Below are 24,016 nucleotides of genomic sequence, written 5' to 3'. Positions count from 1 at the left end.
TGAAAGCTGCTACTTCTTGGGAAAAAGCTGATATTGTTAACAAGAAATGACAGTAAAGTATATATATATATATATATATATATATATATATATATATATATATATATATATATATATATATATTGAGAGGGCAATGTCAAAATACCTAGACTAATGAACAGGAGTCGACAAGAGGTTTGTGAACTTACTTCACTTATTGCCCGAAGTGTCCATTTCTGAGCTTCTCTTCCTTCACAACTGACCATATGATTTTAATTTCATCCTGTGAATTAGCTATTCTATTTGCATATCACATGCTCTTTGCCTTCCTAATAACATTTTAAGCACTTTACAACACTTTCTGTAATGGGCTAATGTAGCTAGATTGTTATTACTTCTAACATTTTGATATAATTCCCACTTTGTTCTACATGATATCCTGATCCCACTAGTCAGCCACCCAGGCTGCCTTTTAGTGTGAGTACCTTGTTTAGAACGTTCTAATGGAAAGCCACTCTCAAATAAGATGAGGAACGTGTTAAGGAAATCATTACATTTGTCATCTATGTTACTGGCACTATAAATATCCTGCCACTCTTGTTCCTTAATAAGGTTGAAAAAAACTCTCTATTGCCATTGTATTAGGTTTCCTACATAGTTTGTGATTACATGTGACATTTGTTTAAGTACAAAAGACTTTTAGTGTTAAAATTTGTACATCATGGTCTGAAAGGTCATTCACACTTTTACTAACAGAATGCCTATCTAGTAATGAAGAACGAATGAAAATATTGTCTATGGCCATGATAAGGTTCCCCTGCACCCTAATTGGAAAAAACACAATCTGCATCAGATCATATGAGTTTAAGAGATCTACCATCATCTTTTTTCTTGCACAATCGCATACAAAATTAATATTGAAGTCACCTCATATAACTAATTTCTGGTACTACCTATAAAGTGAACCAAGAACCCTCTCTAGATTGAGCAGAAACGCTCTGAAGTCAGATTTTGGGGACCTATAAATAACAACAATTAGAAGTTTAGTTTCCCTAAATTCAACTGCCCTGTTGATGGTGTGAATGGAGCTGTCTACTGCCCATCAAATCTCTGGAACAGTCCTGAAGCGAATGCCACGAAGTGGTTCCTTCATCTTCGGAATCAAATCAAAGTCACAAGAACTTAAGCCTGGGGAGTATGGTGGATGGTACAGTACTTCCCAGTCCTATCGATTGAACAGAGCAGCCACAGCTTGCGCTGTGTGCGCTCGTGCGTTGTCATGCAAAATGATGGGTGGGTTGCACAGAAAGTGTCGCCTCTTCTTTCACGAGGCTGGTCACAGGTGATGCTCCAAAAACAAACAGTAATACTGTGAATTGACTGTCTGCCGTGGAGGAACGTTATGTGTTAGGATAACACCATCACAATCGTCCACGAGAATCACCATAACTTCAGACCACTCCATTTGTACCATCAACAGAATAATCTCTGCTAACGGTGCTCTATGCCTTCCACATCACTGCCAATGGGTTCTACACAACGCTGGTGGCTACTTTGAAGGACAGTAACATGTGCAAACATGTAACTCTTTTGTATCGATTGTGAATAAATAGTTGCCACTATTTAAGTTCCAACCCTCGTATATTCCAGAATAATGAGCACAAGAGGTGCATGGTTTTCACCTTATTTGAACGACAGAAAGCAATGTATATCAGTTCCATGTCAATCACATAACAATAGGTACTCAACACAGGATGGAATCGGATGTGGTGTACCAAAAGGTCGATATTGGGTCCTCTGTTTTTTCTGATATAAATTATCTTACTGTTTCTTAAGACAGAAATCTGGAATTTTGTGCAGATGCTACAATTATATGAACATAAATAGATCTTATCCCCTTACTGGAAGGGCAGCTAATAAAATATTCATGAACACCAAAGATTGGTTCCAGGCAAATGATTTGTCATCGAATTTCTACAAGACTCAGCATACATAATTCAGAGCTTCTCATAAAACTCCGAGAGCTATAAAAATATGTCTCTCAAACAATAAAATACAAGAAGCAGAAAGTGTAACCTTTTAAGGAATTCAGATAGAGTACAACATCAACTAAATAATCCACTGCATTAAATTAATGAAGCGATTAAGTTCATTTACGACTACAGTAAGCATGATGGCACCGACGATTTAAAAATGAAGATGCTAGTTTATTCTGCATTTTTCCATTCACTAAGCAGTTATAGATAGTTTTCTGGAGAAATGTAAGTTACAGGAATAGTATTTTTAGAATACAGAAGCTTGTAATAAGAATTATATCTGGTGTTAATTCTAGAACATCTTGCATAGACCTCTTCAAAAAATTGGGTGTTTGGACAACTATGTCACAACACACATATTTATTTATGTCCCAAGTCCATCAATTTTTCTCTTTTCACAAAAAATATTGTAAAAAATAATACAAGATTAGAACCAAAAAACAAAACCTCTTCAAAAACCTCAAGAGGCTAACATTAATATGAAAGGGGTCAGATACATAAATGGATACATATGTGTTTAAAGACTTGGCACAGCATATTAAATATCATGTAGATAACGTAGTGGAGTTTATAACTGAATTAAAGAACTTTCTGTTGGGCATCTCCTTGTACTCCATTTAAGAGAATCTTTATAGAAAATTTTTAATTTAATGTTCTAGATAAAACTATAATTAGAAGCAGTATAGTAATGCAACAATGTAACGTCCTTCCCACTGCATTACCCTTAAATGAAATGAACATCTTTGACTTCTTTTGACATACCAGAAACCACTTTCCTTGGTATCGATGGAATGTCTAATTCAATGTGGTGTAATGAAGACTTGCAGCTTTTCGAACTTCTGTGAGCAATGGCCTCTTGTGAAACACCTTATTCCAAATATCCATTGCAATATCCTCAGTAATGTTCACTTAGAAATTGACTGAGATGGGCCTGCATTCACCTGCAGCAGAAATTCCTGTCGTGTTTGAAACTAACTGTAACTGACAATTCGTGACACTCGTCTTCTACTCTTGTCTTTAAGATTTTTTTACAACCACTATTCTTACTTAGGTAACAACTAAGCAGTATAACGTTCCTTGTACACATATCAGACGATCAGGGTAATAGACCTACACCAACAAATCGGGCAAGTTCATTTGCAGAGTGATCATGGGCATGTCCTAACAAGTTAGACCCTCTTTGGCATTCTATCACGTCACCATATCGGCCATCTCTCGCTGCTGAAGGCATACAAGATACATCCTACTAGTTATATTAAAAGGAAGGTCAGCATTGGTCGTAATAACTTAATACCAATGTCTGAGTTTAATGTGTACAGCACCGAAGATGATCACTATGTGAACGAAAATCGATTCTGCTATCAATAAAACATCGACATTACGACCAACGCTGGCCTTCCTTTTAATATAACATATATGGGCGTGGTGCACACAGTACTCCATGGAATCACCAATCAACCTACTACTTAATACACTGAACTTTATTGGCATGACTCAAGTCAACAATGGGTGGTCACACGACAGACTGATGCCAGTTCTACATCATCTATGTCGCTACAAATCGACCAGATGCTCTTTTAACGGGTGACTAGTATTTTGTCCAGTTACCTAATAAACATATCCTTCTAGTTGGTAAGATCTACAATCTACACAATCAGAGATGTGCGCGTACGGTATAGGCACCAAGATTTTATCCACATTTCTCCATACAATTCGCACTAAACAATCACTGAATTGCTTTTAATAAATTCCCTTACCTGCCACTTGTCAATCAGATGGAACGCAAATCTTACAGCATTATAATAGACTTCGTGATTTACTATATCCAGCACCCGTTTTGATTTATGTAGAACCAAGATTTGCAGTTACTATAATTTAGATAGGGAGAGGTATTTTCCGAGACTTGCTACATGTTCAATACTCAAAATTTTGGTAGTTGTGTACTGTATACGATCAAAGACTTTACAACAAAAATATTAGCTCGTTCTAAGAATAATGAATATTTTAAGAATAGCAGTGTAGAGCAGTGGAATTTCGCAATCAAATATAAAGAGCGAAGCATAAACGACATGGAAAGAGAACGTGGCATTTGCTGTAGCAAGCAGCTTTGTTACGATACAGTGCAGCTACCATCATATTTCTTGAACCCGGACAGTTAAAACTAAAAAAGTATTTTCTGTAATTATCAGAAACGAGAAATTGCTATTCGAACGTTATATCTCAGTTCAGTACACGTGATTGCTGCAAACACGTATCAAAAATTAACTTTTCGTGTCATCGTAAAGCATATCTAATGATAAACACAGATTTGCGGTACCTACTCAATGTTTTATTACCTGTCCTTACATTTAACCCACTTTGATAATATTATTCTGCCGAGTTTGTCCAGAAGGTCTCGAGCACATCATTTTAAACAATAATTTATATGCTAAATAATATTACTTTACAAGTATGGTCTTTTACAAACGAAATGAGTTTTTCATTAGGTGTGACACGAAAGACTAAATAGTCACGAATTGCCTCTAAAAGAGGAATCTTCCTAGGAAAGCTCGTAATACCTAATCGTCACTTATATATTTTCCTGTGACGTTTTTACGTTGTTACATAGCCAACTGCACTGCCAAGTCAACAGTGGTTGTAGACACACATTGTGTGCTCTGCAAAGATATATATTAATATAGATATGACTAGTGGTTTGTTTTTATAATGATGTTTGACACCGACAGAGTAAACAGCGTATGTGTTGTGATCCATATGGAATAGGGAAACGTGTGTTGTTGGTATAAACATTATAGTATGGGTAAAGCTAAGAAAATAAAACTTGGGAGAAGAGCTCCGAAGGTAGCTTTAGACAAGCAGATTGAAGAGGACCAGTTTGCTAAACCAAGTAATCGTACGAAAACTAGGGTTCGGAAGGACGAAGACGAAAATGTGAGAATCCAATAATATTTACCAACTTTTATCAATATTTACGTAGTTTAAACAAAACAAAATATTGTTCACAGGCTCCAGTGTAAGCTGACTTGCAATCTGCATTTTTGTTTGCCTGTATTTTGTGCTGAAAATTATGTCTCTGTCCACATTCACACACATTTACGATATAATATGTCACTGCAACAAAGCGAAAACAGGATGTTTAGCAGAATTAGTGCAGCATATGTATGGATGAAAATGATTTCACAGGGAGTGTTGTATGTGCAGCATTTTTGTTTATTGGGTAATTAAATAAAAGTTGATATTGAACGCATGCACAGTAAAGAAGATAACCATATTCCTTGTCCCATTAAATCTTTGTTCCATTTCTGCCTAAGAGGAAAAAGAGTTCTGTTGCATGTTTTACGGAAAATTTTGACATGTTAGAATTCTATAATGTCTCAAACTAAAATAATATTCTTCAGAATAAAATATTCCATTAGGCCTAATTTCAGGAGTGTGAAGTATGGCATGCATTACGTGCCCGTCTCGAAAGGAATGGGAGCATCAAAGAATTGAAAAACTTTAGGTTTGTTATTTGGGAATATGGCGGACAGTATTCAGAACATGGTGGCAAAGTCGCATTATTATTTACAGCAGATGCAAGACAGTGAGCATGTAGAAATTAGAATGAATTGAACCTTACAGTATTTCAGAATGTTTAACAGTATTCATACTCTGATAGTTGTCGTACAGTGTATGGTGAACTAAAAATTTTATAAAATTTATTGCCCATAATTTGCGATGTCCAATTCTCAGGTTGTGTGAGAAGGAAGTGGCTGATTTTGTGTGCTATGTAAATGTCACTCTGTATTCTTGTCCATATTGTCAAAGTGTGAAATTTTATTTTATATCTCCACAAGATACTGCTTCAGTGTTCATTTTGAATGCTGGATGTTGTATACACTGTAAAACATAAATGCATATCTTTCGAGCATTTTTACGTGGTAATAGAAAATATTAATGTGATGCAACTGTTCTAACTAGAATGACTTCCACAAATTTTGCCCCATTTTTGTATTTAGTTTCGTATACTCTTTGTTCTGTAGTATTCCCTTGTCATTCATGTGTGTGTTCATAGGTGATAAATAGTTGACTGAATTTTATTTGCAGTCTAACATAGTCCATTTATCACAAACTGAGGGACATTTCACATGTTCAGCCCTTGTTCACTCTTATTTGTTTGTAACAGTATACTAGGTTCTTTATATCAGAATACTTATCCAGCCTTTCAAATGATGCTCTGAAGATGTCAATAGATTTTATTTAAATTTGACACTGGCTTGTTGTTGAATCTGTGCCACTGACAAGTTGTGGAATTGCACTGCACTTTAATGAATTTATTTTTACATTGTCTGGAAAGTCACACTCTTTTGTCATTTGTTAAACAGAACCGCTTTGCGTGGTAGAGCAGAACTGTGTTATCACACTGTTGTCATGGAGACATGTGACCTTTTTCATGTGTGCGTATGTAAAATTGTACAGATCTTTGAAAAACATAGGTAAAAGTTCCCTTGCATTTTTCATTGTGTATGTTTGGTATATGTACATCATGTCATTTAAGATACTTATCAGAGACCTCTCCATTATCTGATATACATTTTCTTACAATTTTAGATTTTGTGGCGAAAAGTTAGTTAATGTATGGCATAAACGTAAACATTAGGCTGTGCTGCAGGCCAGTCATCTGCCACAAACTTTATTTGGCATTCACATTCGTTGTCTGTACCAGTTGTAAACTGTTACCTTTCAACCTAACGTAGATCTTGAGCTATGTGCAGATCAACCTGGCACTGCAACCAAGATTTCAGGCGAGATCCAATATTGCATTCTTGCTAAACGTGAATAGTGTCATTTAGTTCTGATCATTCAGATTAAACACAGTTTCAAAATTTTTATGTAAGTTCAGATTTTAATGTTCAATTATATTTTCTAATGAATTGTTAGCATTTATAAAAGTTAAAGAAACTTCAAATATGAGATTTTTTAGGTTTCATTATGGGATTTGCACCTTACCGGATTTCCTCCATGTAGTATTAACTACTTTTGAATAATAAAATACAACTTTTTCTTGTTTATTTTTTTCAGTTTGTTGAAGCTAACCTGTCACAGAAAATTCTTCAACAAGCACGAGAACAGCAACAAGAGCTTGAAGAAGATGCTGGGACTGCATCAAAGAAAAATCCTATTTTGCCAAAACTTGGAAATGATGCAACAGAAGAATCAGCTGATGAAATTGACTCTGATGATGACTTGTCTGTGGCAGATTATTCAGAGATAGTAAGTTTCCATTAAAAGTGCACACTTGTTAAGTTTGCTGAACTATCCACAGACTGCTAAAATTATGCTCAAATTTGCAAACATCCATTATATGTAACACCAGTGTTCTTACTTTTTGGGAAGTGAAACCCTTTTTAAAATTATGCTCAAATTTGAAAAACTCCATTATACTCTAGACCAGCATTCCTCGCTTTTTGAGAAGTGGAACCTTTTTTAATGTTGACTATTATTGTAGACTCACTGGTTTGCTTATATAGTATGTTTTAATGTGTCCTCCTGTAAATGAGTTGTTTCCAGCAAAAACGACAATTATTTTAAAATATTTATTCACTGCTACCAAAAGAACTAGGTATTGGTTCTCAAACATGAAAGTCAAGTTCTGTAGTAGAATGCATCATTGTCCCTTTTTTGAACCATCTCTCTATCCTGCAACCAAATATTGGGAAGGATTGTGAGACAAATTGCAGTGGCAACTACCTCTTAAGGCTAAATAAATGATTAATTATATTTATAAGATATAATTAAAACTATACTAAAATTACCAGCCATGGAGCCAGACATAGATAAATTAATGTTCCTTTTTTATTGTCAAATACACCAAATTTTATCAAGCTACCTAAATAACTGTAGATTTCTATAACTAACATATGAACAATCTTCTTTGTATATATAGATTAAAGTTATAAAGGTTACTGAGCATCATGTGGCAGACCTTTCTGGTGATAGAGGACTGTGTGATACAGGTTGCTGTGGTGCGGGTGTACTCTGAGATGGATGACAGTGATGGTTTTAGTATAATCATGCCTTGTGCTGTCATTCCTTCATTGTAGAGTTTTCTGTCTGCAATGCTGCTGATTGGCCTATGTTAAACACAGCCTTATTCACCCTCTGTGTCGCACACATACTGACTTCTCATATTTGTAAGTGGAAGCAAGGTTTAGTTGTTGTTCAGTTTTTTACCTTTGTAGATGTATTAATTTCTTTTTTGAGTTGCTTTGTTAAATATTACAAAAAAACAAGTTGTGCAGGTTTCACAGAACCTTTGAGTGACCTCCATGGGACCCGAGAGTTAACTCAGAACACAGTTTTGGAAACATTGCTCTAGAGAGTGGGTGACTGCAACATTAAAAATTAATGTTGCTGTACTTCATCAAACTATATTTTAAATTATTACACAGCATTATTTCAGTATTGTGTGGTCAGTACTTATGCAGAAACAACTTACTCTCTTTCACTTCAGTTATTTTACTCCTTTTTCAGTTTCAGGATGTGTGTGTGTGTGTGGGGGGGGGGGGGGAGAGATTCATAAATCATTTCAACTAAATGTTTTGAAGCTATAGACATATATTAAATGTTTCTCATAGCCAGCCATCTCATTATTGGTGGGCTGTTTAAACCTGTAAGGGAACTACAGTTGTGAGAGTGTCAGATAAATGATAACCAAAGAGATGTCTTTCTGAGTCAGATCTCAATCCCTGAGAGAGGGCAGCAAGTAGAAATCTTTGACAGTGACATCTCAGCAAATTAATGAAGGAGTGAAAGTACTTTCCTCCAGAAACTTGAGTAAAAACTTATCACTTGATTTGACAGTAGACTCCTGCATTTGAAGTTTGGTTCCATTATATGAAATACTAATATAATATTTGAAATTAAAAAACTGAGCAGTTAGATGCACCACTATACTATATAATCATTTTGTGTGGCTCAGTGGCCTGCTACAAGTCTTTCAATTAGACATCACTTTGGTGTCATGTATTCAGATGGTCACCCTTCCAAGTACCAACCGTGTCCTGTGATGCTTAACTTCAGTGACTGGATGAGAACCATTGTATCCAACAAGTGGCAGATGCAATGGTGAAGGGAGCGCAGAAGTAACAATGGATGGAAAACAATAAACAGAAACATAAGAAATTTACGTCAGTAGATTTGGCAAAAGAAATTAAACATAAAATATGTAAGGTGAAAACCAAAAAGTGGAGAAATGTGAAAAGGGAGGTTGAAGGAAAAAGAAAGCAAGTATGCAATCAATTGTAAGAGAAGATGTGGTGAGGGTAGTTGATAGTTGCTGGAAAACAGAAAATGTGAGAGAAAGTGAATGAGAAGTAAAAAATGAAATGAGCATATGGCATTGTTGGTCAGGAGGCCCCACGTGGGGGAGTTTGGCCGACATATTGCAAGTCCTTTTTAGTTGACGCCACTTCGGCGATTTGTGGGTCAGTGATGATGGACACCAAACCCAGTCCCCTGCCGGGAATCAAACCAGGCCCCCCTGCATGATAAGCGGAAACACTACCACTATGCTACAGAGGTGGGCAAAATGAGAATTAAAGTACAGTGTGAGAGAATTGTATAATTTGAGTCAGCAGACAAGGCGATACTGGAGAGCAAGTTCTCATAAACAAAATCTACTATATTTTATGCACACATTGCCTGGAACCTCAGAAATATTCAGTGAAAGTCATTGCTACTAGTTGATACACCTTCCTTTTCAATCTGACTGATCATCGTCACTGGCCCCACAGACTGCAGCGTCTCATCAAGTAGCCCCCCTTATGACATTCTGTCCTTGTCATCTACTTCCCTTGCTCCAAATATCTGAAGATCCTTGGCCTAGGCCACCTGTCTCCCTGTGATATTTTCGGTCTGCCTAAAGGTTGTTGTCCAGATTTCTTCACTGAAACTTCTCTCTGTCGTGATCCCTCCTCTTTCTTATAGATGCGACTGGCCCATCTCAATCTCCTTGTCTTGGTTTCCATGACAACATCTGGTTTCTTGTACAGGGCTATAGGAAATGATCCATTTGTTTTCAAAGGTCTCTTTTTTCTTAAATATTTCACATATGAATAAGATTGATACATGACTAAAACCGTAAACTTGCCATGTTTGTATTGTGCCCACCAGTTGGCATTAAGAGTGCAGGGTCTTCATAAAATGGCAACAAAGTAGGAAAAGAGTTTCTTCATCTCCAAGCTGATATTCAGTGATCAAGCAGTCTTACATTTATTTCAAAAGGTCAGTCACCACAATTTGACAGTGTGGAGTACTGAAAATTCTCTTGAGTTTCATCAAAGGTAATGTTTTCTATGCGATGTTATTGACTAAGTTGTATGGGCCACTTTTCTTCTGTGAGAAGACTATGATGGGTACCTCTTACCTTGATGTGTTAAAAGTTGTGGTTGTTTCCACAACTGAGTGCTGATTCCAAGAATTTCATCTTCCAACAAGATGGGGTATACCATCAGTGGAGCATGTGTTTCGTCACTACCTAAATGACAGACTTCCCCATCACTAAGATGTGGCTCTGATCATCTGGTCCCCTAGGTTGCCTGATTAATGTCTTGTGACTTTTTTCCAGGGGGGTACATTAAAGACTATGCTTACCTTTCCCTACTGCCAAGAACTCTGGAACAGCTCAGAGAATTCATCATTGTTCTGTGATGACTGTTGACAAGATCATGCTACATAAAATATGGAATGAATGTGACTACCTCTTGGACATCTGTTGTGTGACCACGGAGCACTCGTAGAACTTCTGTAGAATGCAAAATACGAACTTGGTGAACTTATGGATCTGTTTCATGCCTCATACATATTTGGAGAAGTAATACTTTAGAGCTCTGAAAATGAATAAATTGTGCATATTACCTCTTTATATCTCCATAAACTCCTTGATTTTTCTTCTTCGTCATTCTCTCTCCTCACAAATTGGTCCAGATATCTTCCTCATGATTTAATTTTCAGAAATCTTTTGCTTCCTCTCTATATACTTGTGTATTCTCCATTTTTTTTCTGTCTCATATAGTTATACTGTTCTGATTATAGTTTCATGTATCCTTATTTTGGTTCCTCTTGAAAAAAATTGAATGACAGTAATTTGATGAGTGAATAAGATGCTCTGGATGTCACTTTGATCCTCAGTTCTATTTTTTGTTTCTTATCATTTCTGTTGTTTACTACAACCCTCAGATATTTAAACTCTTGTACTTCTTCAGACACATGAGTGATTATGAATCTACATTGTTTCCCACATTTTGGCTTGTAATTTCTTTCTTCCATCATGATTTTCCTGCTCTCATCATTCACCTCTAAGGCTCGTTTCATTTAAAATCACCCAAAATAAAGCAATCTCGTTGCCATCATGTCACAGATATTTGTGAAAAGTTCATAAATAGAAAGTGATAAAATAATTTTTCAGAATTTTTAGATCAAAACTGTAGTCAGGGGGCCATATTGAAATGTCTAGCATTTTATTTATAAATCAATTTTATTCAATTTGGTGTCATTAGAAAGATAAAAGGACCAACTATATTACTGAACTATAAAAATGCTGCAATTGTGCATATAAATATGTGCAAATCTGTAATTAAAGTCAGTTTTCAAAAAAAAATTTACAAACTTCATGAATTTTTTTCATCAAAATCATGTTTCACCATTTTAAATCTTGTCTCAAAGATTTCCTATTGTCATACATTTCAACATAAAAAAAAACAGAAGGGTCTTTGTTCTGTTAATCTTTTAAAACAGGAAGACCATAAATAATAATATACACGTTTCATTTTGTGACTCCTACTTATTGGTCACAAATGATGATCAGTTTTCATAAAATTCTAAAAAGCATTCATTCTTTCAAACAAGTTTTCAATGGACAATATTATGTCTGATTCAAAAGTATGTAAACGATCAGTACTTAAATGTTTTCATAAGGTATCCAGCAAACATCAGTGTGAAGTGGCCATGAATAAGTTGAGGGAGGGCCACTTGGACTCATGAACTTGAGTTTTTCATCTCAGTGTTCTTCACTTATCTCTAGAATTTTTCCAAGCCACCACTGGTTATCATAGATAGCTGTGACATGTTTCTTCTTTAATTGTGTTATAGGCAGTGTTTTGAATTCCAAGAGGAACTTGAATGAATTTAGTAGATGATGAAACACACTTTATCAGTGACTTGTTTTCATTCAGTGGTTTGAAAAAATGATTTACTCTTGTCCCAGGAATGGTAGAACCAGTCTCATATCATTTTTGTAACATGTTTGTGAACTTTGTTATCTCCTCTATTGTAACATAAAAGGTTTCTATTCCTGGAACATGAGTTCCGGCAAATGTAAACAGATCTTTTGGACGTAAAATGTGACTGTCATATGGACGCTGTAAACTCGCTCTTGTTGCTAAACATTTAATAGTACCACCAACTCCATCACATGCATTTTTTGCCATGACTAGTGGCAAAAAAATTCCATTCTGCAGTTACTGCATGATCTTGCTTGTGATGGCACAAATTTAGAAAGCTCTTTAAGTTTTTATATAGTGCCATCACTGCCATAACATGCTGGATGTGTGGTAATTGTTCCAGTATATAAGTGAGAGCAGTTTTCTGGAAAACATAGAATGTGTTTGTATCATGCTGCAAACAGTCACTTATACAACACAGTGACATTGACTTAATGCAATCATCTGTTTTAAAGTACACCACAAAAGGATGAAGGGTGACTTGAATGTTCTGCCAGTGAAATCCTTGTGCGCCATCCTGAAGCAAACAGGTATAGTTATCTGCAAAATCCACTAAGATGATGCATGTAGTATCAGGGAGGGTTTCTTTGCTTGATTTGAAGTAGTGACTCTGAGATTTTGATACATAATGATTGTGTGTTAAATTTTGAAGTTTTTGCATGAGATACTCAACAAATTCATCAGTCGTCTTCATCAATGTCTCCAGTGTAGGTCGATCATTTTGCATCCATTGTCTGAATACATTATTTTCACAATCTTGTAAGGACTACAGCTACATCAAAAAAATTGCGCAGTTCATATTTGTCAGGACAGAGAGAACAGCAATGCAGCATTCTCTCCTCATTTTCCAGATTGCACACAAGTTTCTGTAGAAGTTCAGTGTACGGTTATTTCACATTTGGTGATACGTGCATTCACATACTTTATGCATTCCACGACCGTTTACAGTAACACATTCTTTTGGCCGAAGTTCACAAAATTTAGTAATACCAATTTTATCTTCTGGGTATATTTCTCTGTAGGCTAAGTATACATCTTTCAGATTATGTAAAATTAGTCTTTTTGTCTTATACACTTTTTTTCCATTTTTTGAAGTGACAGACAGATAGTCTTTTTTATTAGCAGAAATGAGACTTATATCATCTTCACAGTAAAAATTCTGGACACATTTTTCCACATCCTTACTTATTCTGTTTCCCTTTTTATAACTCCCTTTTGACAAAATACCATCTTCTTTTAGCAATACCCTCAATTTCTTTACCACGTATTCGGTAGTGTTTAAAAACACTTGGATTTTTTTCTTTACTGCATGAAGCTGGTGCTAAGGCAAGTATTTGTAGTTTTTCTTTAACAGAACTTCTGCAGAATTTCTCTTTAAGTTTTTGCATTAAAATATTACAGTCTGTACATTCAGCACTGCCAGTTCCTTCAGATACATTTTTCACTGGAACATGTAGCACTTCTGATGCTGTTTGCTGGAATTTTAAAGCTAAACAACGGGACTTGGAACGAATGTATTCTAGACGCCTGCCTTGTGCTCTCTTGGTAACCTTAAATGCTGAAATTTCAAGTAATTCACAACTTTCATTAAGTTTTTGAAGAGCTGTAGATGGATCTGGTATATATTCTTGATCTTGATCTTCAACTTCACATTCATCCATCCCTGGAAGGTTATCCCCCATAGCAGATAAAATGTCCTTACAGCATGTTATGCACTGCTTAGTACCTGGGATAAGTCCAAGGGTTTTATATTTCCTTGCCATGGTTAAAGTAATAGGTTTCAAAGATTTCTTAGTAGTCTTTTTACTGTGCTTCTTAAAAGGGTCACAGCAAATTCTTTGTCTGCCTTCAAATGTTCCCAAATAGAACCTTTTGTGAGAAGAACAAAGTCTCAATATTTTCACAGGTGCTTCATAGCTTCAATAATTGAATATCAGCTTGATTCAGGCTTGGCATATCTATTAAACCAAGCTCTTTGCTGCTGCTACTACTTTTCTTATGACACACAACTGCTGACACAAAACCTAAAGAACATTTGTTTTCCATTGTAATTTTTAATCAACTGTGTATGTTGCAGAAAATAACTGGATTGTTTGAAACTTTTTCTTGTTCTCTAATTAATCAAGAATGTACTATGAAGAATCTGTAAGGGGGAAATGAGAAAGAGTTAATGACCACTTTATTAAGTGATCTCTAATATATTCACATTATGGAACAACTTTGTATTACAGTCAGACTCCTCAATATGGTACCCCCTGATATGTAAAATCCCTCAATATGATGTTCTAAAACACCTCAACTTGATAGTGTGACGTATTTTACGAAAGTCAATCAGATGCTACTATAGGAGTGTAATAAGATTCATAATACATAAAACCTCCAATTGTGGAATTGAATCATGTTTATTTTAATTTGGTTTATTTATTTCGTTTGAATTATCATATACATACATAAATAATTTTTTTTGTTTAAATTCTGTGAAAATATGTAAAACACTCATAACCTTAAAAATGTAGTATTGATAATGTCTTAACAGCCTTTAAAATGAAATACTTAAAAATTAACTTTCAACTATCAGTAACAAAATCAATGACAAAAATAATTAATAATTATTTATTTATTACTTGGTTATATATTGTTAAAATTGAGTGGATTAATGATTGGTTTTAAGGTACTACATATTTAAGTATATAAATTATGTTTAGTAAATAAATTAATATACAAATCTCGATTTTTTTTTTTTTTTTTTTTTTTTTTTTTTTTTTTTTTTTTTTTTTTTTAAATTTATAAGTGAACTGATTATATCATATAGTGAATAAATAATAATTTAAAGAGTGATAACTAATTATAAAAAAAACCTTCAGAGTGGAGTTATAAATATGACTTAATTTTAACACATTGACTGCCACATGAGTTAAATATAACTCAAAGGAAGTGTTCTCTTCGGGCCATGCGAGGTAAATACAACTCACGGACATTTTTCCATTTAAAACTTCGTGGTGCAGTTGTAACTCACAGGAGCATGCTGTGACTAGTTGTTGTTTTGTAGGTTATGGCCCCAGTAACAAATCACGTTCATGGCCTATGGTTTTCAAGAGCTCAAGAGTAGTTATTGACATTTGAATTTGTGAGTTATATATAACTCACATGGCTCATTCGTATTGGACTTCTCTTCTTTTTATTATTAATATCTGGATACTTCCCACTAACAACAACCTGTCAGGACTCCGGAGATGGGAACTTGCCCTTCAGTATATCCTCTCTTCCTGTTACCCACCAGGCCTGAACCTCCGCTAATTTCAAGTTGCCGCTCCTCATACCTCACCTGTCGTTCAACAACATCTTTGCCTCTGTACTTCTGCCTCGACTGACATCTCTGCCCAAACTCTTTGCCTTTACAAATGTCTGCTTGTGTCTCTATATGTGCGGATGGATATGTGTGTGTGTGCGCGAGTGTATACCTGTCCTTTTTTCCCCCTAAGGTAAGTCTTTCCGCTCCCGGGATTGGAATGACTCATTACCCTCTCCCTTAAAACCCACATCCTTTCATCTTTCACTCTCCTTTCCTCTTTCCTGATGAAGCATCCGTTGGTTGCGAAAGCTTGAAATTTGTGTGTGTGTTTGTGTTTGTTTGTGTGTCTATCAACATGCCAACGCTTTCGTTTGGTAAGTTACATCATCTTTGTTTTTAGATTTATTTATTATTTAGTTTGACATATTACTTACACAGTGGATTGCAAATCACATAGTTTTATTTACATTCTTCAACTGCATTTACATTCTTCAATTGCAGCAACAATGAAATGGAAAAATTTGGGTCATTCCACTTTGTTTCTCTAACACCGGTATGCATTTCACATAGTTTTATTTACATTCTTCAACTGCATTTACATTCTTCAATTGCAACAACAATGAAATGGAAAAATTTGGGTCATTCCACTTTGTTTCTCTAACACCTGTATGCACTGTGCTTTATGAAAAAACACTCAACGCAAAAATATGAGTCACAATTCTTACATTTCCATGCAGTTTGTTTGAATTTCTTGACAGCTTGCTCTCGTCCAAATACTCTCTTCATTTTTTCGTAGCACACTGTACACGTACATCTGGCTGCTCCCACGTTCACAAGTGCACAATCTGCAGGTAACACGGTGGCTTTGGTGAGGCTCATCGGCATCTTCTGTATGGAGTAGTCTCAAAGTCACTTCCTCTTTGAGTTCTGTGATTGAGATCTTCTTCTTGTTGATGTATCGGTAAATCAAATGAGCATTTACCTGTGCTGACCCTGTCAACAATTCAATTGCAAGCTTCCAGTGCTATTTTACACCCCACCTTAGACAATGAGAGTACGACTTCATTTGGTCAGAAAGATCTATGAAAGATTTTGACTGATTATAGTCAGTTATCACTGCTGGTTTTTTTCTTTGTGCGCTTCCTAGTTTGAACTTCTGCTTCTTATTCTTCATGAACAGTACTCAGTATCAGAACATCCCTGTAATCTTTCCATTTCAGTACTGCTAAACCTGCAGTACTTTCCTTTTCCTTGTGTTTCCCCTTCTTCAGTTTTGCCTGTACAACACCTTGAGGATTCAGTTTTCTGTTTGAAACTGAATGTGTTGATTGTTCAGGAAGCTGGTGTGCTAGATGAACACTTGTGTAAAAATCTTCTGTGTATAAGATTCTGCCCTCGTTTAGTAATACACTTATAAGGCTCATGCCAACAGAAGTGGCAAGAGGAACACCAGGATTCACATTCTTCCCATAGTAAACTTTCATATTCCAGGTGTAGCCACCCTTTAGACAGAGTTTGAACAATTTAATTCCGAATATATGGTGCTTATTCTTTATATACTGAATGAAACTTAGTCTTCCTCGAAATGGCACAAGTGTTTCATCGATGCAAACTTCTTTCTCTGGTACAACTGCACTTTGAAATCTCTGCAGTAATTTATCAATAAGAGGTTGAATTTTGAATAAGCGGTTTCCCGGTGGGGCACTGGTTGTTATCGGAAAAATGCTATATATGTAAAAGCAGTTCAAAACGATTGTGTAATATAACATTTTTCACATTGTTGTGATAGATCATATTTCTTGACAATAATTTGGAATCCTCGGTTTTACATTTAGTGACATCCATAACAAAAATCCTAAAAATTGTTCAATTTCAGTTTTGCTGACATCAGTCCACTTTTTCAGTCATGAATTAACAGTTACTAAATGATTTTCTAAGGCTTGTTTTGCGTACAAATTAGTTTGTTGAGTCACATATCCCAAAATTTCATCAGTTACGAAATATTTGAAGAAATTGTATGGTGATTTGCCTTTGAGAGTTAATGCAACAGAAGCATTTACACCAGGACTGGAATGAATAAATGTAAAGTTTTTCATATTTTTACCTGTAACTGGCACCCACACAATCTCATTAGAATTTGTTCTAAGTGTGTCATCTTCATGTTCAGAGCTTTCTGATATTACACTTACTTCAGTTGAACCTGAATCAACTGCAGTAGTTATGGCACTAACACAGTTAGAAGTGTTTTGTTGCCTGGTTTTTACAGCTGTGAGGTGTGGTTCTTTGACTGAATGTGGACATAAAACTCTTCTTCCTACCTTCACTGGTGTGATTCCATTATCAGAACTTCTGCTTTCATTTCCAGTCTCCTCTAGTAAAAATTCATCTGAGCTATCACCAAATAAAGACACAGAATCTTCATCACTTACGTCCATAACTTCACCTAAGAGCTGCTGTTCATGCCTTTGTTCATCTTCATAACTTCTACGAGACATTTTCTTCTGCCTCAATATCACTCTGTTACGGAGCAAACAACACTGAATAATGACTGTAGCAACAATGCAGGAAAGCGATAATGGAACTGTACACAAATAATGCTGTGGAATGAAAAACTGACATGAGCACAAACTTAGAATTATTAGCGACATAGCAAATGACACACCTGGTACCTTTACCCTGAGGCCACGTGAATCATATGTAACTCACACAAAAAAAATTCTAAAAAAGGTACTAAAATGCCATATTTTCACTTTATTTGTGCTTAACAAGGTTACTTGGAGCAAACTAAAGCAGGATATTGCAAAAAAGTAAATGGCCTCAAGGGCCCAACTATACCATGGCAGTCAATGTGTTAATTTAATGTGTTTTAAAATGAATTATCATTGACCATAATATAATTTTGTATGACACAAAATTATTTATTATTAATAAATAATAATAATAATATTTATATGAATATAACATTATTTCTAATGATAATTGTTATAAAAAAACACATGAAAAAACAATGTTAAATAAAATAAATGATCTTTTTTCACTCATTATAATATTTGGTAAATAAAATTCACTTTAACATCTGATAACAAGCCACAATTAAACAAAGCATATACTGCAACAACCGTTTGTAGATTATAATATGATTGGGTGGTCTAGCATCGCTTCATAAAAATTAGACAGCATCAGAGGGCACTGTAATGCGTTGAAAAATTGCAACCCATTGCACTTATGGGAGTTAAATTAAGTCTCCCTGGTTATACGTTACTACGCACCTATGGATGGATTGGACGAATTCTTTCTCTTTTTAATTTCAATCATTCCTTTTCACTATCTCATATTGAGGGGCTCTATTTGTCGAACATTATCATATTGAGGGGTTCAACTGTACTTTCAGATAACTTACCAGACAGAATGGCTGCTTATGTAAGAAGCACAAATTCAAGACAAAAAAAGTCCTTCAGATATATAAAGTGCACACACACACAAAAACATAACTCACACAACCTGTGTTGCTTGTGAGTGTTGCTGCTAGACTGAATTTTTCATTGTTGTTTCATGTATTGTTAATTAGCTATTTGAACGAATTAATTATTACATCATTATTGAAAAAGTATAAGATCTAACAATAGAGGACAAACACCCTTCTGGTTTTGTTTTTTTTTATGTTGAATAGTACGGCAGTAGGAACTATTCGGAAAAAAAAATCAGATGGTGAAACTTGTGATTCTGCTGAAAAAAATTCCTGAAAGTATCAAAAAAAGATTGGTGATAAATTACATTAATTACAAATTTTCAACATTTGTTGCTTAGACACAGCACTTTACTAATTTTTATATTATAGATCTATTCTTTTACTTTCTAATGACACCAAATTGAATAAAATTGATTCATAAATAAAAAAGTTATAGTGGTTACAAACTTATAAGGCAATTCGTTTCTCAACGCCCGTTGATAGAAGGGCGTATAATCTTAAAATGACAGTTCATTTCCAACATAAGTCTATAATGTGACATCAAAAATACTAGCAAAATTGGCAAAAAAAGTCTAAACTGGCAGTAAACACATGGAAATTGTCAAAAAAAGGCAGTAAAACTTGGCAAAAAGTTATTGCAAGTTTGGCAAAAGAAGCACTGAATCTGTTAAAAAGTAACACCAAATCTGGAAAAAAACTCTGAGTCCAGAAACAAATAACACTGAATCTGGTGGAGAAACATCAAATCTGGAAAAAAAAACACAAGGATTACACCAAAATTGGTAAAAAATATAACGAAAACACAGGAACTGACAAAGAAGAGACTTTTGGAGACAAAACAGCAGTGAATTTGGCAAAAAATAGCCCCAAAATTGGCAAAAAGTAACACCAAATTTGGCTGTAAAATAAAACAAATCTTTCCTGGTCCTATTACTGTAGTAACAATGTTTACGTTGCCTGATGATAATCATATATAGAAACTAGTAATGCGTAAATGTCTGGAAAACAACAATAAATCCTGTCTATTGCCTTTATAGCTTTTTTATTATGCCAGCATACATCGCAAAGTTACAGCTTCATTATCAGCACAGATGACAGAGCTATGATTGCGAATTGTACTTTGGCATAATAAAAATGATATAATGGCTGTAGACAGAATTTATACAAGGGGCATACAATGGGTAATGCAACACAATTTTTTTTTCTGAAGGCAGCTTGGTTTTATTCAGGATTTCAATACATCATATTATTCCCTGCTCTTTTGGCTACAAAACCATTTTCTTCTACATAGTCTCCATGCAATGTGATGGCCTTACGCCTCCTTACTGGAAGGGCCTGTGAGATTTACATTGGGAGAAACCAAATCTGGCTTGTGGAGAAGAGTCAGGCACAGCTGTGGTGTGGTGATCAAAAAGTAACGGGAATTTTTTAATTCAAGGGCTTTATGCGTCCAATTTTCAAAACTTTTTTTTAACCTGATTGGTAGACGTGTTCCTGATGTATTTTGCATTTTCAGCTGTTGTGGATATTTAGTTTATTGTTGTAATTTGGAAAAGTTGTAAGTGTTTTCAAGTAATTGGTGAATTTTTAACTACAAAAAATATGGATCAAAGAATATTTATTAAATTTTGATTGAAAAAAATGGAAAAAGTGCTCGTCCACATTCAAAATGTTGACTGTGGCTTTCAGCAAATCTACTACGAATAAGACAAGAGTTTATGAGTGGTATAAAACGTTTCAAAGAGGGTTGAGAAGCTGGTGAAGGTGACGACCCCCTGGATGCCCTAGCGCATCAATTACCAACAACAATGTGGAAGAAGTAAAGAACATTCTTCTTGAAAGTCACTGAATCACAATCAGAGAGGTTGCTGATGATGTCAGCATATCATTTTACTCAAGCCGAGGAGTTTTTTTTTAATGTTTGGGGCATGAAACATGCAACAGAAGGGTTTGTTCGTAATTGTTGAATTTCAACTAAAAATGACATTGCGCATACATCGTGTAGGAATTGCTGAATGATTTCGACAATGATCCAGAACTTCTAAAAAATTCGACAAGGTTGATCACATGTGAAGGTTCTTCTCACTGTTTTCTTTGATTACAGTGGGATAGTGCATCATGAGTTCCTGCCTTATGGTCGTACAGTCAATAAGAAATGTGCCAAAGTTGCATTACAATAATGCTCCTGCTCCACCTCATTGCTTGTTCATGATTTTTTGGCAAAAAGAAAAGAAAAAAAACGTAAAGTTGCCTCAGCCACCATATTCACTGGACATGGCCCACTTGTGACTTCTTTCTATTCCCCTAGGCTGAAGAGAACTATGAAAGGATGTCATTTTGTGAGCACTGATGATGTCAAAACAGAATTGTTGAAGGAGCTGAACACTAATGAAAAATAAGTTCCAGAAGGGCTCCCAAGATTAGAAAAAGCTCTGGCACAAGTGTATTATATCTGAGGGGGACTACTTAGAATGGGACAAAGTTGACATTGATGAACAAATAAAGGTACTTTAAAAAAATGAAAATCCTGTTACTTTCTTATCAAGCCTCATACATATTAATATGCAACATATTTTTTATACAAACAGGTTTATTCGTGCACCCCTTGTAACATGTTTGTGATTTTTATGTGATAAGCAATATTTCTTTCGTCTCTAACCATCAGTACACGTGCTTCAGACCCTCTTTGGTTGTTTCTTCCTGCATAAATACATTTTTTCACATTTAAAGGAGGTGTTGAGTTACATACAGGCACAGAGAAAAAGAATACTAGCAATATTTAAGTTTCTGCAAAAAGTCTTTCCTCAGAAGCAGAACACATTCACATAACAAGAACAACTCACATGCAAATGAATACTGTGTCTGGTTGCTAAAGCACAACTGCAGGCCTGAAGTTGGGCCTTAGCACCCAGAGATTGTACCAATATATTGAGAGTTATTGTTGTGTGAAAGAGTGAGAGTTCTGCTTCTGAGGAAGGACTTTGGTGAAAGTTTAGATATCTCTAGTATGCTTTTTCTTTGTGTCTGTCAGCAACTCAGCTCCTGCTCTAAGTGGTGAGTAGCAATCAGTCCTTTCCATATTGTTGTTATTCTGTATTTATGTCTATACTCTGCAAATCAGCATGAGATGCAAGGCAGAGGGTGCACCCCATTGTACCAGTTATTATGGTATCTTCCTGTTCCATTAATGTATGGAGTGCAGGAAGAATGATTGTTTCAGTGCCTCTGTGCGTGCAGTAGTTATTCTAATTTTATCCTCACGGTCCTTATGTGAGTGATACGTAGGGTGTTGTAATATACTTCCCAGAGTAATCATTTAAAGCTGGTTCTTAAAATTTTAACAGACTTTCTCGGGACATTTTGTCTATCTTCAAGAGCCTTCCACTTCAGTGACACCCTCCCACAGATTAGACAAACCTGTGACAATTTGTGCTGCCCTTCTCTGTATACATTCAGTATCTCCTGTTAGGTCTATCTGGTGCAGGTCCCACACACTTGATCTATATTCTAGAACAGGTTGCACAACTCATTTGTAAGCAGTCTCCGTTGTAGATTGACTGCACCTCCCCAGTGTTTTAGTAATAAACCAGTGTGTAACATCTTCTTTACCCATGACTGAACGTACGAGGGGGTACCCAAAAAGATCCGGAATAACATTGTCGTGGGCAGAGCTTGTTTAGTACGCATTTCTGCCACTAGGCACATATAGCGCAACTCATTGCCAGTTCAGTGCCGCCTGTGTTGTTGACCTGGCTTATTCTGTTCATTTGCAGTGATTGTTTTTTTGCTAGCACTGTTATCAGGAGAAAGAAAACTGGCGTTCTACGGATCGGAGCGTGGAATGTCAGATCACTTAATCGGGCAGGTAGGTTAGAAAATTTAAAAAGGGAAATGGATAGGTTAAAGTTAGATATAGTGGGAATTAGTGAAGTTCGGTGGTAGGAGGAACAAGACTTTTGGTCAGGTGATTACAGGGTTATAAATACAAAATCAAATAGGGGTAATGCAGGAGTAGGTTTAATAATGAATAAAAAAATAGGAGTGCGGGTTAGCTACTACAAACAGCATAGTGAACGCATTATTGTGGCCAAGATAGACACAAAGCCCATGCCTGCTACAGTAGTACCAAGTTTATATGCCAACTAGCTCTGCAGATGATGAAGAAATAGATGAAATGTATGACGAGATAAAAGAAATTATTCAGGTAGTGAAGGGAGACGAAAATTTAATAGTCATGGGTGACTGGAATTCGTCAGTAGGTAAAGGGAGAGAAGGAAACATAGTAGGTGAATATGGATTGGGGGGAAGAAATGAAAGAGGAAGACGTCTGGTAGAATTTTGTACAGAGCATAACTTAATCATAGCTAACACTTGGTTCAAGAATCATAAAAGAAGGTTGTATACATGGACGAAGCCTGGAGATACTGACAGGTTTCAGAAAGATTATATAATGGTAAGACAGAGATTTAGGAACCAGGTTTTAAATTGTAGGACATTTCCAGGGGCAGATGTGGATTCTGACCACAATCTATTGGTTATGACCTGTAGATTAAAATTGAAGAAACTGCAAAAAGGTGGGAATTTAAGGAGATGGGACCTGGATAAACTGAAAGAACCAGAAGTTGTAGAGAGTTTCAGGGAGAGCATAAGGGAACAATTGACAGGAATGGGGGAAAGAAATACAGTAGAAGAAGAATGGGTAGCTCTGAGGGATGAAGTAGTGAAGGCAGCAGACGATCAAGTAGGTAAAAAGACGAGGGCTAGTAGAAATCCTTGGGTGACAGAAGAAATACTGAATTTAATTGATGAAAGGAGAAAATATAAAAATGCAGTAAATGAAGCAGGCAAAAAGGAATACAAACGTCTCAAAAATGAGATCGACAGGAAGTGCAAAATGGCTAAGCAGGGATGGCTAGAGGACAAATGTAAGGATGTAGAGGCTTGTCTCTCTAGGGGTAAGATAGATACTGCCTACAGG

At 35.7% G+C, this 24,016-nt stretch overlaps 1 protein-coding gene across 1 annotated transcript in view; it reads left to right on the top strand.

Moving 5' to 3' along the window:
* The first annotated feature begins 4,741 nt into the window (after nucleotides 1-4,741).
* LOC124776756 (bystin) overlaps nucleotides 4,742-24,016 on the top strand; it is a 57,993-nt gene continuing 38,718 nt past the window's right edge. Inside the window, exons 1-2 of the mRNA XM_047251884.1 lie at nucleotides 4,742-4,946; nucleotides 7,077-7,268. Of these exons, the coding sequence (XP_047107840.1) occupies nucleotides 4,812-4,946; nucleotides 7,077-7,268 (327 nt within the window). The 5' untranslated portion in view covers nucleotides 4,742-4,811. The remainder of the gene's footprint in view (nucleotides 4,947-7,076; nucleotides 7,269-24,016) is intronic.

This window comes from Schistocerca piceifrons, chromosome 2 (genome assembly GCF_021461385.2).
Source record: "Schistocerca piceifrons isolate TAMUIC-IGC-003096 chromosome 2, iqSchPice1.1, whole genome shotgun sequence".
NCBI classification, from domain to species: domain Eukaryota; kingdom Metazoa; phylum Arthropoda; class Insecta; order Orthoptera; family Acrididae; genus Schistocerca; species Schistocerca piceifrons.
Note: the sequence above shows the minus strand (reverse complement) of the source record. Positions and strands in the feature narration are given on the sequence as shown.